At 38.0% G+C, this 16299-nt stretch overlaps 1 protein-coding gene across 1 annotated transcript; it reads left to right on the forward strand.

The window, feature by feature from the left end:
- The first annotated feature begins 1740 nt into the window (after positions 1 to 1740).
- On the forward strand, positions 1741 to 15822 carry LOC128085229 (prostatic acid phosphatase-like). The gene is made up of 9 exons (XM_052692316.1): positions 1741 to 1854; positions 3195 to 3290; positions 6581 to 6667; positions 7286 to 7438; positions 9003 to 9101; positions 13043 to 13175; positions 14180 to 14262; positions 15101 to 15207; positions 15666 to 15822. The coding sequence occupies exons 1-9, from the start codon at positions 1741 to 1743 to the stop codon at positions 15820 to 15822; spliced, it is 1029 nt and encodes a 342-aa protein (XP_052548276.1).
- The last annotated feature ends 477 nt before the right edge of the window (positions 15823 to 16299 follow it).

A 16299-nucleotide genomic window follows, 5' to 3' on the forward strand; every position in this document is an offset into this window, starting at 1 on the left:
ATTCAGCATGAAGCCATCAGTCTCATACAACACATCAGTAAGTCTAGACAATGTTAGCAGTGTAAAGACCTTTGTATCCTAGAAATTTGCTAAAAATCTTACTTCTTTCCTGCACTGCTAGTCTGGTTGTGTGATCCAGACCAATAAAGGTGCTTGAATATATTCATGCAATTTGTGAGGGGAAAAAAAAAGACAAAAAAACCCAAAAAACAAACAAACAACAAAAAAAAAACAACGGTGTTTACACTGCACAAAATTCAGCTTGTGTTTCAATGATGACCTGAGGCCAAAATAAACACCACTGTAAAGTAGTGGACTAATGTCAGCTTAATTCTGAAGTTACAGTCATCATCTGTTAAGGCACAACTACTAAGCTGCATCCTAATCTGCAAATCCCCCACAACAGCTTTGCTCCTCTTGAGTCATATACTTTGTCATGACAAAGGTGAATCACTCAAAACTGGAGATGAAGTGCTCACATTTCAAAGGAAGAGGCTTTACAATGCAGCAGAACTCCAGATGAAGATGGTATCTGGAATTTGATCTCTTTCTGCGTGGATACAAAGAATTTTTTTATTATTATTATTTATTTATTTTTGTTCTAGTGCTTTTTCATCAGAACAGCTGGAGGAAATGAATTTTAATATCCCTCTTTTTCTTTTACTTTGAAGCTCCTGTAAGCCAGTGTAACTCTATCAAAGATAAAGAGCTAATCAAAATCATACTGAGCAAGGATCTGGAGCAGCAGACGCACATATCCCAAACACATCTACAAAATGTAGATCAGATTGTGCTGAGGAGAACACCAGCAGAAGAGCAGTGTAAGCTTTCAGGGAAATACATGTGAAATAAGTCCATCAGCTTCTGTGTAGCTACTCTGTATTTCTATCAGTGTAACAGTGAAGAAGCCGACTGTTGTGCAAAAAACACATCACAGATTGATGTCAGGAGTGTAGCTTTGGGTCCAACCAGAGAAGGCTTACTGCCTTAAGAAAGACTGCAGCCTCACTGCTTACAAGCCTCAACACCAACTTCTTTCTCTCTTGTTTTCTATTCCTACTGAAGAAAAGTGATGGCTCCTGCCAACAGCAGCAAGAACATCATTGAGAGCTCTCTGGAGCTGAAGCTGCTGTTAATATTGCAGATTTCTTTATTTGTAGTCTGCAGATGTTCTATTGTGCTCATGCTGCTGACAAGATTCGATTCACCTCCTTGGGGAAGGTGAATGTGCCTCTTACCCAGTTGTAGAATGGATTGAGACAATACTGCATGCCAGCACTGAAATCATTAACAGAAAGTGTATATCTGATTAGGGCAGAATTCTTTTTGAGGTGATATATAATGTGTCCTGGTGAAACAGGCATGGTGACACAACTTACCTTTGTTCTCTGAATATACAGGATGAAAGAAGTCAGTGTTAAGCATTAGCCAAACAGAGGCAGTTGATACTTATCTATTTGTGCCTGGTGCAGGAACTGGCAGGCTCAGAGACTACTTGTCCCGTTACACGCAGGATTCAGAAATTGAGTGCAAGTGCAAAATACAATTTTCATTGTATGAATTTGCAGAACAACACTGACCCAAGGACGGAGAAAAGGGAGGAGGAGGGGAGATCACAGTTTCAGACTCCATCAAGCACAGCCAACTCCTCCCCTCTTAGCCAGATATCTACTGTAGCACCACGTCCAGCCAGGGGCCTTCCTTGGTGTGCAAAACACCTGGAAGCTACCAACCCTCAGCATGAGATCAAGGCAGCTGGTGTGTGGAATCTGGAGTCTGTGTTTCACGTTCTGCCTCTTCTGCATCTTTCTTCACCAAACCACAGCTAAAAGAAAACTGAAGTTCGTGTCCGTAGTAAGTATATAGTTCATGGACAAATGGACTTAAAAACCTGTCACTCTTTTTGTGGTCTGGAGTGTGTGTGTGTGTGTGTAGGGGGAGGAATATTTGTGAATATGTGAATACCAAAATGTTTACTTCATACTCAGAATCCACTAATGCATTGCACAAAGAACAATCCCCAATTATAAATAACATTTTATAATATTATCTCTTTTGTGCAGTCCTGGATGAAAGTAACCTTCTGGAACAATGGCATGTCTTTTTCTAACTAGCAATAAGAGAGGAGTTGCACAGCAGTATTTTTAAAATATAAAATGGGATTTCATAACTAAATTTCTATGGATTTCAAAAATACTCTTTGCCATGGAAGAATTTTTACTCTTCCTCTGTTTTCACTGCATTAACAAGCAAATCAGATTTCACTGTGTGAAAGCCAGACAAGCATACAATGGTACTGAATACACAACTGAGAAACACTGCTGTAAAATGAAAGCTACTTGCAGTGACTATGATGTACTGCCATTTGCATGAAGCCTGACTGAGGTCTGCTCTGAGTATCGCACAGGCAATATAAATTATCAGTACATTTTTTTCCTATAGTTTTCAATTAATTTCCCCTGCTTGGATGAATAAATCAAAAAGAATCTGGTGGTAAAATCTTAGGATGATACAACATATACATACAAGAATAATGTTGGACAAGGGCAGAATCCATCACAGGAATGAAAAATTTTGATGTACCTTTACAGATGTATCTTTTGTATGAAGGGAAATTTCAGAACGTGTTCAGTGTTTTCAAAGTAACAGTTCAGCCTGCATTCAGATGATAAATGACACTTTCTTTATCTTTTCTGGTGTAAAAGACAGCACAGGGCTTTTTAGGGCTAATTTCTGCCAAAATAGAGTGCTTAGCAGCACTCTGCCAAAGAAACTGTATCTCCAGTAGCAGTTTATTTTTCTTTCTTCTGAGCTCTCAGTCCCAACACAATGTTAATGTCCTAATATTCCCAGAAAATTATTTACATGTTTGTTTTCTCTCTGTCAATGCTGTAGTCTGTACCTCCTAACATACATAAAACATCTCTAAAATATATTAAAAAATTATAATTTTTTATAACTTGCAAACTAAAAAAGAGGAGTTACACCTGTCTAAATAAATCAAGCAGGTACTTTAGACCCAGACAGTACCTACTAGACAGTAAATACCACTACTATCTAAAGCACAGATAAGTATACTGAATACGTTTAGTATGTGTTAGTATTCACTGTCATGGCACAACTGTTGGGTCTGCACTATTACACCCACCATTAATACACCTGTAATCTGAAGAGAATTCTATCTGTTTTGTCAGGTGTTTCACCACGGCGATCATACCCCACAGGAGTTTTTTCCAACTGACAAGCACAAAGAAATTGCAAGGCAGCATGGATACGGACAGCTTACCAAGGTGTGTTTGTTGACATACAGAAATATATTTGGTTTTTAGCACTTTGTTTTAACTTCGATACAGTTCCTGTTAAATTGCCACATGCAGATCTCTTGTAAATAGAACTTACTGGGAAGCTGTGATTAGTCACTGATTTCAAAGACATTGAGTTGGCTGTTCTGGTCCAATCCCAGGGCATGCTGAGTTGTCTGATTGCAGACTGGGGTCTACTGAGAGGAGCCAGGCACTGGCAATTCACTTGAGATCAAACAGACAGTTTTAACCCACGGTGGTGAAAGTGCTCACAACCACCTTCAATTCCTGATGGGTAGGAATTCTTCCTAGCTTGTGAACTATTAAGGTCAGTATTAGCAAAAATGTCTCTCATGCTGTGCGAGGGAAAGTTGATTTAAAGCTCAGCTGGTTTAGGTGTTAGTGGGATATAAGTGGAATTGAGCTAGTATACCAGTATCAGCTGATGGTCTTAAATGGCAGCAAATCAAGCAACGGCAGATCTCAGCTGCAGAAACTCAGAAACTGTGTTTCTCCATTAACTGTTATTAGTATTAATGCCTCTTCTTGTAAATGGTACAAAGGGTGAGCTCCTGTGCTATTAGGCTTCGAAGGAATACAGGGACACCAGAGGAGTTTCCCTATGTCTGCTCTGCTCCCACCAACATTTTCTATTGTGTCTGCGCTTCCTTTCCTTTCCTGCCAAGATATGCCATTGACATGGAAAAATGCCTGAGTCATTTGTCCAGGATTTGGAAACCAGGCAGCCTCACTGAAGAGGTTTTGAGGTGCCAAAAGCTGAAAGGACCAAAAAAAGAGCTATTGTGTGTATGTTCACAGACTGTGAGCTATGTTTGCAGGCTGAGTGCGTGCCTCTGAGAGGTGTCTGCACAGTAAGTTTGCTCAGCAGTTTGTGGACACCAGCAGGTCCAGCACAATGAGCGTGTTTCTGTCTCCTGGAAGAACTTGTCACTGGCCAGGTCTCCAACAAAGTCAGGACAGAGCAAACTGCACGTGGGGCTCCTCCTCCATTCCATTCTCAGAAGGATGTAGCAATCTCTGAGGCGAGGTCAGGCCTGTTTTCCTCTCACACCATCTTCCTCGAAGAAAAAGGAGTAAGAGCTGAGGCAGCAAAGCTTGTTCAAAAGCAGAAAGCAACAAAGAATGTTTCAAAGGTGGTTAGGACCAGCTTCCTATGCATTAACTCAGCTATGACTCAAGCACTGCATATGTACGTAATGCAAGTTCAGCACAACATGCCAGCATGCTTCAGGCTTCGTAAGCTCTGGGAGGCTTTAAGACCCAGGCACTGGGGTTTAGCAACACATATTAGACAAGCTGAGGCAGAAGCTTAAGATGAGCACATACCCTAGGAAACTCTGGGTGCACAATTCCAGCAACTGGAAGAGGCAATCACATACACAAGGCACGGACCATGCCTGGTACGCTGGATAAAGCCGTCAGTAACCTGGTCTGACCTCTGACTGCTCTGCGCAGGAGGTCCAATCAGGGGCTTCTTCAAGTCCCTTTCAACCTGAATTACCCTATGATCTTATGACTCAGAAGAGGACTGTGAATAATCACCATACTTGAGATCCCAGTGCAAAGTAATGGTTACGTGAGCAAAGTTGAATATACTTCCATTTAGGCTAGGAAACACCAGGTACAAGTAAAAAGATCACAATCATGAGACCATTACAGGGACACTGCATGTGATTTTATGCATATGATAATAGTAAGCTGTAAAATGTTCATTAAAGAGCTACAAAGATTCTTATGCTAGAAAACCTGTTTTGTTGTGAGAGAACTGCCATCTATCTCATTTAACACAGAGATTAAGTAATTGACTCAATTTTATTGGTGATTATCTTACTGAAAATAAGATTTGTGATGGCAGAGAACATGCCCTTCCAAAAGGTTGCAAGATCCAGTAGTTGAAAGCTGGAGACATATTCAGGCTAGAACCAAGAATCAAGAGCTTTAGACTGTAGTTAACAATTAACATGGCACCAAAATACCCAGGGGCATGTAGGACTCAGTATTCTATTCAAAATTTTCAGTCTTTCTGGAGGGGAAGATCTTGCACAAGCCAAAAATGTAGCTTCCGTGTGGAATCTCTGGTGATTCTCTGTGGCATTTGTATCCCGGACCTGCCTTCATAGTCAGATGGTTGCTGTGTCTGCACCCTATTGCTGTGAGCCAGGAACTGAGCAGAAACCAGACAGCTTTGTTAGGACACGTCTATAGCTACTTTAAGTAACCCCTCCCCTGTTAACCTTGTTTGGATAAACAACCTCATGGCTTTCGGAAAAGCAAAATGCAAAACTGCATCTGTCAGGAAGACGTAGCTTGTCCGTTATAGGTGAATATAGAGATGACCTTTATGGTGAAGCCTATTGTGAAGATGGCATTCATGGAATTAATCAGTAGCTTCTTTTTGACAATTCTTATAGCACAGAAATAAGAAGAACCTTTTAAGTAATCAAATCCAGGCCTTTGCCATGGCAAAAAGCCACATCATACAATCCGGGTTCATATGTTTAGCAAGATCTGCCTTTGAACTGCTCAGGTATTTTTGCTTCCATTGCTGTCACTGAAAGGTTGTTCTTGAACTTTAGCTCAGATGGTCCTTCCAATTTCCAGTTCACTCCTGGCTACTTTATATACATGTATTTTAGTATAAATACTGCATTTTCCTTTATAATCTCTTTCAAATAATGTAAACTCCCATGCCTCTGTAAGGAAGTGCTCTAAACCCTCACCGTCTTTAGAATTCACTCAGCAAGAATTCAGGCTTTCTAGGATAATAAATGCAATCCTTTGCCTACAATAGATGCATTAGGATTTCTTACAGATATGGTATTTCTTTATTAAGTCCCTTTGCAGAATGCTGCATCTGCCTAAACAATAGCTAGATGCACAGGAGATTCTGATTTTTTGTCCATTGAGATCTGAATTTCACTTATTAAGATGTGAGTTTCAGAGACAGAGAGTAATGACGTTCATTTGCATGCAATCTAGATTGAGTGCAAACATCTTTTCTCTACTTTTTTTTCCTCATGGCTAAAGAAAATTAGTATTAATGAGACTATGTTCCTGTAGTGAACATTTCACATTGCATATAAGAAAATAATAAAGCTGAAATTCCAGTACTGCCACTTTACTCCATTTTTCTCCTTTCTTTCCATCTTCCCTTTACAAATGAAACATTTTATGAAACTTTTTATAATTTTTGGTTTGTAGGAATAGATGCACAGAGCACTTCTTGAGGCTCTCATACTATTCTGTTATTTCTACAGTTTGGCATACAGCAACAGTATGAGCTTGGACAGTTTATGCGGAGAAGATATTCCTATTTCCTGAGCGTTGTTTACAAACGGTCTGAGGCAAGTACTGGATCTGGAAGGGAGGATGTTTCTAAAGATGTTGATAGAACTTCTTGGATCTGTGAGAATCTGAACTTGGTACATTTGGAGGTAACCTACTGAACTGAGTATCCAAAACTGAGTATTCAAAGTATCCCTGAAGATGTGGCTCAATTTTGAGTGAGCCTGATGGTAAGCCGAAAACTGTGCACAAGGTTTTTAAGGCTGTATATGAGGCTCAGATACCTCACTGTTGTATGACAGAGTATCTGTCATCTGTGCTGGAGATTTCAAACTACACTTTTCCACTTACAGTGCAGACAGAGCTTAGTTTTCATTTCCAGTTGCTCAGTGCATCCATGATGTCCTAATTTGTTTGATCAAATGAAGGTAGCCTTATGTTTTTCAGTAGGACTCCTAAGGGAGCAGCTGCCACTTTCCTGTCCATCCAGGTTTTATTCCAAGGCTCTGTTTCAGCTTCTTTCTTTCTCCCTTCTTTCTTTCTTTACCTCACCCTGTTTTAATTTACTGTGCCAATTTACTCAGCACAGTACTAGATCCCTTCTTTTCTATCAAGAGAAGAGACTTAACCGGAGAGATTATCTTAAATAAATAAATAAAATTCCTTTCTTCCTTCAGATTTATGTTCAGAGCACTGACTGTGATCAAACGCTTATGAGTGCTCAGGCAACTCTTGCTGGGCTGTATCCACCAACACAGGGACACATTTGGAACCCCAGAATCCTTTGGCAGCCGATTCCAGTTCACACAGTGCCATTGTCACATGATAATGTGAGTATAGACTACAAGCACTTGTTTTCCCTTGATCATTAGTAAAATATCTAGTAAAATATATAGTAAAATAAAGCATGTCAGATGTAGGAGCCTGAAAAAGGGCACAGCAACAACAATGAAAGGTATATTAATTACAGGCATCAGACAGAAAGGAATAATATGCTGAGTAGAAATACTGTCAGGAGTTTCCATGGGAACGGACTCAGATGGACTGAGTAGAGTTCCCCATTTCTGGAAAATCTGTGTTAAAAAGCTAAGAAAGATAAGGAGCATACACTGTGAGTCCCATTGTGGAAGAGGTTTACACGTATTTGTGATAGATTTTGTGTGCTTAGAGATCTAGTTAACACAATCTGTGACAGAATTAGGTTGAACAGGGACATGGAGCATTGATTCTCACCTCAGAGTGATGAGAGCTTGAATATGGAAGATATGAGACGTATGTCTTCCTGTGCATGAATGCAGATTGGTGTAGAGTCAGGAGATGCTCTGACACCACCGCAGATGGTAGTACTCCAGCAAACAGTCAGCATCACCTGGTCGGCATCAACACCACTGTCACACTCAGCAAACAGGCACTGCAGCTCACTCATGCCTAGGGGATCAAATAAACAAATCAAACAAATCATAGTCATAAATGCAAGTTTCCTACTTTTTTTACAACTTGTCTTTTGACTGTATTAATTTTTGCTGTATATACATGTAAGATTGAGACCATATATATCCTTCTACCCACTTCTACCCAAGTGTCCATCATTTATTCATTGGTAAAGCTATGTCTGTTCATGGACTACGGTTATAATTCAGAAATTCTTTCTTACCATCTGGAAAAGATTATGTTTGTAAAAAGACTGAGGAACTGCTCTGAAGCTTTCTCAGTTAATTATCCCTTTAAGACTCCCAAGTTCTTTTTAAAAGCTCTTTTAACTGCCCGGTTATATAAATAGAGATTCCTTTCTGGAAAAAGGACAAAGAGCACATCAGAAAGAAAAAACAAAACAAAACAAAACAAAACAAAACAAAACACTAAGGATATCTCATTGTCAAAGAAAAGATGAGTTATAGAAATTTAGCCAGTTTCTTTGATTTAGCTGAAGTAAATGGAACTGTGTTAAGTTTACTGAATACAGCTGAGTATGCACAAAGACTTACTGCTGTCCACCTGCTGCATGGTAATTCATAGTAGAAAGGTGACAGTATGTTTAAAGAAAGACTGAACACAGTGAGTGAAATCATCTCTGGGGAAGCCAAGCACAAAGCAGTACACGAGGGCTTGTGTTATTCTTCCGTCAAGTGACAAATCCAGTCTTCTGTAAATGACTCCTTTAACTTTGATCTGCTGAACCTACTACTCCTCTAAATATGTAAAGATTATTTTCTAAGTAGTCATCAATATGACTCTTATGGTCCTCAGATGAATATCCAAGAAAAGAACACTCCCAAATAATTTTGCAGCTTGTTTTAATTAGTGCAGCCATTCAGGACAACAGTCTTACAAGGCTATATTGAACAAGAACAAGAGGAATCTTGCCTAACTAATATTTTGCAATTTCATTTTCAGCTGCTATATGTACCTTTCTCACACTGCCCAAAATACAATGAGCTTCTGAGAGAAACTTTTGCAACAAGAGATTTCCAGAAGCAGCTCAAGCAGTACAGGGTAAAGTATTTTAATTTCTGATATCTTCAATTTAAAATGTACTACTTTTGGTAAAGTTATCTAACAAGTATGTTAAAAAATGGCAATCAGAATGCTCCTTCCAGATATGTAATCTTCAAAGTGGGTGTATACGACATATCCAAACTACAATTACAATATTATGAGCCACCTAGATTGAACCATCCCCACCAACTGAAAACTGCAAGTCATAGAAAAGATAAATGATGGACTATCTTCAAAAAGAAAACATTACATCTACCTTCCTTCTAGTAGAGCACAGAAAACAAAACCTCAGATCAGATCAGTGCCTCACTTCAACAATTATCTCTATTCAGTTTCATGTTAGCAACTGCTCAGGTGTTTCTGACTGTATAACTCCTTGCTAGTTCAGATACTACCACAGAATTCTCTCTGCTCAGTTTCACAGTTTTTTTATAATAGTCCCAATGTTTTCCTCATTACCTTCTCATGCCTCACACCTAATGGCTTCATTCAGATACTCACATTCCTGCATCTGTAATATATCCCTTCATTTCTTTCACCGACATCAAATTACTTGCCATGAGTATGTAATCACTCTCATATTCTACTGCGAATTTCTTCTTTGTGGGTTTAATCAAAATGGAATTATCATATTCACCTGTTCTCTTATAATCTTTAATCACCTAAACAGCCATCTACCTCTGCATCTACGTGTTAGAACCATGTGAATCATAATTCCCTGTTTTAGACCTCTCTGCTACTCATTACCAATGTTGGAATAACTCTGTTTATCACACTTCTATTGAATATTTCTTGGATTCTGCAAGACTTTTTCATATATCTGGATCCATTCTACCCACTTCTGAACATCCCCACCAAGCATAAACTATTTCTGTACTTTAAACTTAGACTCAGATTACCATCCTTATTTTAGATGAATAGGCTGTATTCCCTTTTCAGCCTAAAAGAAAACTTTTATTTCTTTTCTTCCCTAATAAAAACTAGTGGTATAAATTAGCATATTTAAGTTTTCCTGATTTATGTAACCTCTTTCATTGATCAATATCATAATCTCTCCAGCATTACCATGTGATCCTATGTCTAGATCACTGAGATCAGTAGGTGTCTTTAGCACTACAATAGTAGATGGGATTGTAATTAAGACAGATCCCAAGGTAGGAATGAAGAAACCATGTGTTTGACAACTCAAGAAGCAACATGAAACATATATATCCCTGTACCTGAGATGTAGAAGTGGGAGGGAGGCCATAGCTAAAAAATAGGATGACAGCCAGGTTTCACAAGCTCTTAATAAATTTTAGTGCAAGCATTGATTTTGTGTCTGCCAGATGATTATGAAAACATGTGGAGCGTGCAGGATGAAAAAGGATCCACTTGAACAGGTAGTAACTGCCTGCCGCGAGTCCCACCAAACAACAGTACAGTGCTTAGACACCAAATGCAAAGACTATGTTGTTTCTAAAAATTACTGTGTATTATGGAAGTGTGTAAAAACAATGTAAAAAGTGTGCAACAAGTTTCCTTTTTTGTATTCCAGTCTTTTCTCAAGTTTTTAGCCTCTCACACTGGATATCCACTGAAGAAATTGAACAGTGAAAGAATTTTGAGGATCTCTGACACTTTACAATATGAGGTAAATAATACAAAGAAAATTTCCAAGGTCCAATATAAACACTTACACATTATCAAAACCAGTCTTAGCTTTTATTTCTATGGTTTGAAAAAACTCAGAATAAGGTAACTCTGTATTTCCAATTCTTTTGAGCCACGGATTATTTTCAGCTCCTTCCTCAGAACACTTATCTTACATCAAATTCACAGCTGAATATCCAGCTGTGACTGTGTGAGGATGCTGTTGGTCATCCACCACCGTAACAAACACAAACCAATGGCCTACAAATGCAACACCTCAGTGATTGCACATGCACACTTAAGCAAAAGCATACTTTTGGGTAAAATTGTCTTGTTACTCCTCCAAACCCCATCACAAAGATGCATGGGCGTAAAACTTGTTTTTGGCAAAGACAACACAAACATGCCTCCACAAAGATTTTATGCAATTTGTATGATAAGGCCCAAGCTGCATGTAGGTCATAATGGTCATTTTCAGAAATTAAGTAGCCACTGAAATGACACAAAAGATTATTTGTGCAAACCTTGGGAGCCTTGTTCAAGCAAATGGACCATGCACATCACACAGAAGCACAGCTTTTACAACAAAAGGGGTGTTCTGGTACCCAACTGTTACAGGTATATGGGACTCACAGAATAGTATCTCTGACAGGGATGTGGAAAAAACCTTGAATGCTCTTAATTTAGCAACCAGCCCCACTTTGTGCCACTTCCATCTTGAGTTATACTAGCTGAAGCAAGTAAAAATTGCAGGTAGTCTTGTATTTAAAATATCTTTGATATTGTTGCAGGCAGAGCTTGCTATGAACTGCTTTACAGCATAATTACTTTAAAATTCAAATATTAATAATAAATTGGTCATCAACAGTAGGATAGCTTCTGGGAAAATGAAGCAGTTTTAAGATGTGTTCCACAGCCAACACATGCTACTTGGGTGTGATGCTAATGAGTTTGCCTTCTGCCCTGCAGTTTCTGGAGGTCCAACTCTGATCAGTGGACTGCATTGCTAGCCAGGGCCATTTTGAGCACTGTCATTTCAATGAGGTCACCTTTTCATATTGCCCAAATTCAGGACAGTTCAGGACCACAGCATTTAATGTCAATTGTTACATCATACTGAGAAACCCACGCCACAACAGCAATGTGAAGAATTGGCAGATCCCATCAGGGAGCTTCCTGACTGCTGGAAGGCAAAACCAGTTAGTTGGGTTATTACTTCTAGTGTTAGATTGATTGAGCCTTGGGCTTTCATATTACTCAGTGAAGACGTCTGAGATACAAATTAAGACATCTGCCACAAAAGTCACTTTTGCCCTCTCAAGTGTATAAAGACAGCTTTTTCACTTTTTTTTTTATTTAAACAAAATTAATGAAACTTCAGTAGCATACATCTCTGTATTTGTTATTATTGGCTAAGTGTCATCTGACTTGTAGACTGAGGTGCTTGCTTGCCAGCAGCATTGTCTTAAATAGCATGGAAGCAGGCAATTTTTTTTTCTCAAGGCACAGATCACATTTGTTAAAAGAAAAAGTGACCTAAGCCGATTTAACCTAACACGTTTCACTTATCTAAATAAATCCTAAGTTAAGTAGTTGGCTCCACCTGGTGAGCTCAGCCCTCTGACTCACATTCACAAGAAATAAAGGAAAAATGCCAACTTTAAGCTGGAATTCAGAGCAGTAGAAACCAGGAGTGCTGGCACATATTTCCTTCTTACAATTGCCACCATTAATTTCTCTTGGGTTGTTTCCCAAAACAAAAAAAGAATCCATTATATTCTAGCTAGAGGACTGCATCAGCAGCCAGCACAGCTGGAATAAGTAGGTTTTCTGAACTCCATAGACATACATCATTCTCCACTACATCCAAATTACAGCTATATATGTTCTTACTTAATTGATGGATCTTGGTCCAAAGGTGCCAAGTCTTAAATCTTGATATCCCTATGGCATTTGTTTCAGTAAAGATTTTGGGATATATTCCAGTAGATGGTTGAAGAAGAGTCACGGGGTGAAATTACATTATCAATTGGCATAAATCGTGCCATTTGCTTTTTATGTAATAGTTTTCAGTATAATATTTCCTCCTTTTGTTGAACACTGCCCTTCAGATTTGTTTTAAGCAGCGGGATGTTGAACTAAGAATTCTCAGCTGTCTAAATGCAAAATACTGAAAAACATTATTTGAGAAAAAACATTCAGAATCTGTTCCAATATGCATTTTGTACCAAAATAATAATAATAATTAAAAAAGTTAGCAGTGGGAACCAACAAGAAAATCATAATGTTTTCTTTCTGCACTGTAGGATATTAACAATTACACTTTACCTGCTTGGGCTACTCATGGTGTCAGGACCAAGCTGATAAAGCTCTCAGAGTTGTTATTGCAGGCGGAATTTGGGTTCCACAAACAAATACAGAAATCACGTTTGCAGGGAGGTAAGCAAAATTCTAACCCCATTTAAAATCAATAGTACAATGGGAAAGAAGAAAACGTGTAATAAACATGGCTATAAAAGATGCTATGACGCAGATATTCGCAATTGGTACTAAAGGATTTTGATTAATGAGAAGAGAGGTGGTAAGGATGTGAATCACAAACATCCTAATTCAAGATTAAACTGAAGCAATCACTTTGGTTATACTGTATGAGAAACTCAAAGTAATATACAGATTCTGCTGAACTGAATCAACTCTGAATTTAACATAAGCCAGCATGCTTAACTTTCAAAATATTATCTGTAATAATCTCTAGAATGGTAACTTTGCTTCCTAAGTCTTCCTTTTCCATTACTGGGTATACTAAAATGAGAGTATTCTGGGCTTTATTATTCTGTTCAGCAAATAGTTGCTGAAATTTTAAGATAGTTAAAACCTTTTTAATCACTTATTTGTTTTCCGTTCGTCCACTGTCAACCTTTTGGCCTCATTTTTGCTTTATATTTCCACTCTACAATCAGGGTCTGTGAGCTACAGGACGTACTGTAGCTCACATATACACATACACTCACATATAAGCAAGGATTAATTTGTTTGCCTTTTTGGAGCTCCAACATACAAAACTAAGCGCGAAATTAAAACCTCTCCTCTTGCTTTACTACCAATTGCTATTAGAAGGTATGCCAGTAGACGAAGATAATAGGTATGTTTCGTTCTGCTAGCATATATACTTCTCTTTTCTAGAATTTTGACTCCTGGAAGATTCCAATTTTATGCTAATGTAATTGCTGTAGAAGCTATTAGGGGTCCCAGAAACATTTTACACAGATTCAGATTCACTGCTCAGATAAAAGATAACACCAGGGCATTCTGCACAAATTCTCTAAACTGAATAGAACAACTCTGATGCAGTTAAAGAAAGATTATGTTCAAATATTACAAAATGATACAAACATTAACACAAGCATCTCAGTCATTGTTGGTGCTTACTTATTTTCTTTCAGGTCTTCTTTTAAAAACTATCCTAAAGCATATGTCAGATGCTAGAAAGCCTTCACACCATCAAAAAATGATTATATATTCTGCGGTGAGTCCTTTTTTTTTTTTAAGTTCTCTTTCTGCAGTTATTAAATACAAAGAAAGCCATGCTGCTTCATTTCCTGCATGAAATACAGATACAAGCACTTTTATTTGGTTAACCTTAGATACCACTGGGTTGTTTTCACTCTGTAATGAAAGGAGACTATTTTGCAACCTCCATTTTCCACCTGATGGCATAGCTTATTTCAGAACCTTGTTTTGATTCAGCAGAGAAGTGAAAAAAACAAAGACAATACAGAAACATACCTCCTGCTTCCTGTGTCTTTTTCAGATGTAAAAGTGAAAAAAAAAAAAAAAAAAAGTTAAGGTTTCTTATTTTTGAAGGTATTCTGAAAGCAGTTACTCAGTGGTGACCTTACGTTATTGTTTAGAATGTGCAGACACTCTCATAGGGAAATGAAATTCTGAGACTGCTCTGAGTAAAAAGCTTCTATTCCTAAATTGCAATTTGATCATGAGCTGTGTAATATATATATCACCCAAATACCTTTCAGATTTCAAATTCTGTTAACTTCACAAGAAAAATCACCAGTTTTTATTAAAAGAAGTTTTCACAACTCCTAACTTCAGTAAGACCTACAGATGCCTAATACTTCTTAATATTGAAATATGTATACGTTACACATGCAGCATTTCAGCTGGTACAGCCAGAAGGGGACAGTGCTTGTTAATCACTGCAGAGGGCAAGTATTAATGAAGTCACATAAGTAATATTAAGTGTACAGATAATGTACTGGACTTATTCTCAAGTAATAGTTACGTGCACTGATTTTCAGTAGGACTTTACTGGTGGTTTGTTTTTGTTTTTGTTTTTCTATTTACAGCATGCAACCACTATTGTTGCCTTACAGATGGCACTCCATGTTTTCAATGGGAAATTGCCTCCTTACAGTGCTTGTCATTTCTTTGAACTCTACGAGGAAAAAAATGGGCAAGTATCTGCAAGCTGTACTGCTAGCACATACTTATTTTGCCTAAAGAAATGTGTTGCTACCCCAGACTAACTAGACTGGATACACAGGGTTCACCACACAGAAAAAGATCATAGATTGATTTTAATTATTATAATTAGACTCAATTTAGCAGTTATTGACAGCAGCAGAACCACATCATTGCAGCCTAAGATCTTTCTCTATTGTTCCATTTCGGTTGAGGGCTTTAATCTACCCTCTTTATCTGTTTAGCTCCTCAACTCTCTATCAGTAAGATAGTCTACATGCATATTATACTACCCATTTATTGTTTAAGAAGGTCTCTTCAGAGTATTAACGATACATATTATTAGCAAGACAAATAAGTTTCATCCCAGAGTACAACCACTACAACGTGGAAGATCTCTGTGGTTTCACACACCTAACTTCATTTTGATAATTCTGTATTTTTAAGCAGGCAATACACCATAGAAATGTACTATCGGAATAATACTTTGAGAGATCCCCACCCTCTCACTCTCCCCGGCTGCAGTTTTCGTTGTCCACTAGAGAGATTTACTCACTTGGTCTCCCCAGTCCTCATACAACATTGGACAAGAGAATGTAGGATATAGGACATAAAATGAGGTAAGTTACATGTTTGGGGGACAAAATTAAGGTCAGGATTTGAAACCAAGAGCTCATTTGAATCTTTTTCTTAACGATCTGGTCTGAAATGAAAGAAAATCAGATCCAGTAAGACAAAATTTTATCCATGGCCACAACATTTTACTCCATTGATATATTTATTTAACTTCACCCAACTTGAAATAGAATCAAAGCTGATTATATGTTAGGATTCTCTTTTTTTTTTCTTGATTCAACTGATCTTAGTGCAGTCAAAAATACTTTCAGTCCCTGAAGAAACAAATCCAAATGGACTGAATTGTGTTAATTAATTCTACAGTTAGAGTATTTGTCCAAGCTAATTACCATCAGCATGCATTCTTTTGATTTTAAAAGACACTGAGAGATCAAAACAGATGAATATTGAATAGTATACCGAAGTAGTACCTACCAGAATGTCAAACATACAGATACACATTGGCAGT

This window comes from Tympanuchus pallidicinctus, unplaced genomic scaffold, assembly GCF_026119805.1.
Source record: "Tympanuchus pallidicinctus isolate F22 unplaced genomic scaffold, pur_lepc_1.0 scaffold3, whole genome shotgun sequence".
In the NCBI taxonomy this organism is placed as follows: domain Eukaryota; kingdom Metazoa; phylum Chordata; class Aves; order Galliformes; family Phasianidae; genus Tympanuchus; species Tympanuchus pallidicinctus.

Excerpts from the sequence above, each read along its gene's own strand:
- LOC128085229 (XM_052692316.1), top strand. The coding sequence starts at position 1,741 with ATGAGATCAAGGCAGCTGGTGTGTGGAATCTGGAGTCTGTGTTTCACG. Across the intron at positions 1,855-3,194 it reads AACTGAAGTTCGTGTCCGTA|GTGTTTCACCACGGCGATCA; the intron begins GTAAGTATATAG and ends CTGTTTTGTCAG. Across the intron at positions 15,208-15,665 it reads CTCTACGAGGAAAAAAATGG|GCAATACACCATAGAAATGT; the intron begins GCAAGTATCTGC and ends ATTTTTAAGCAG.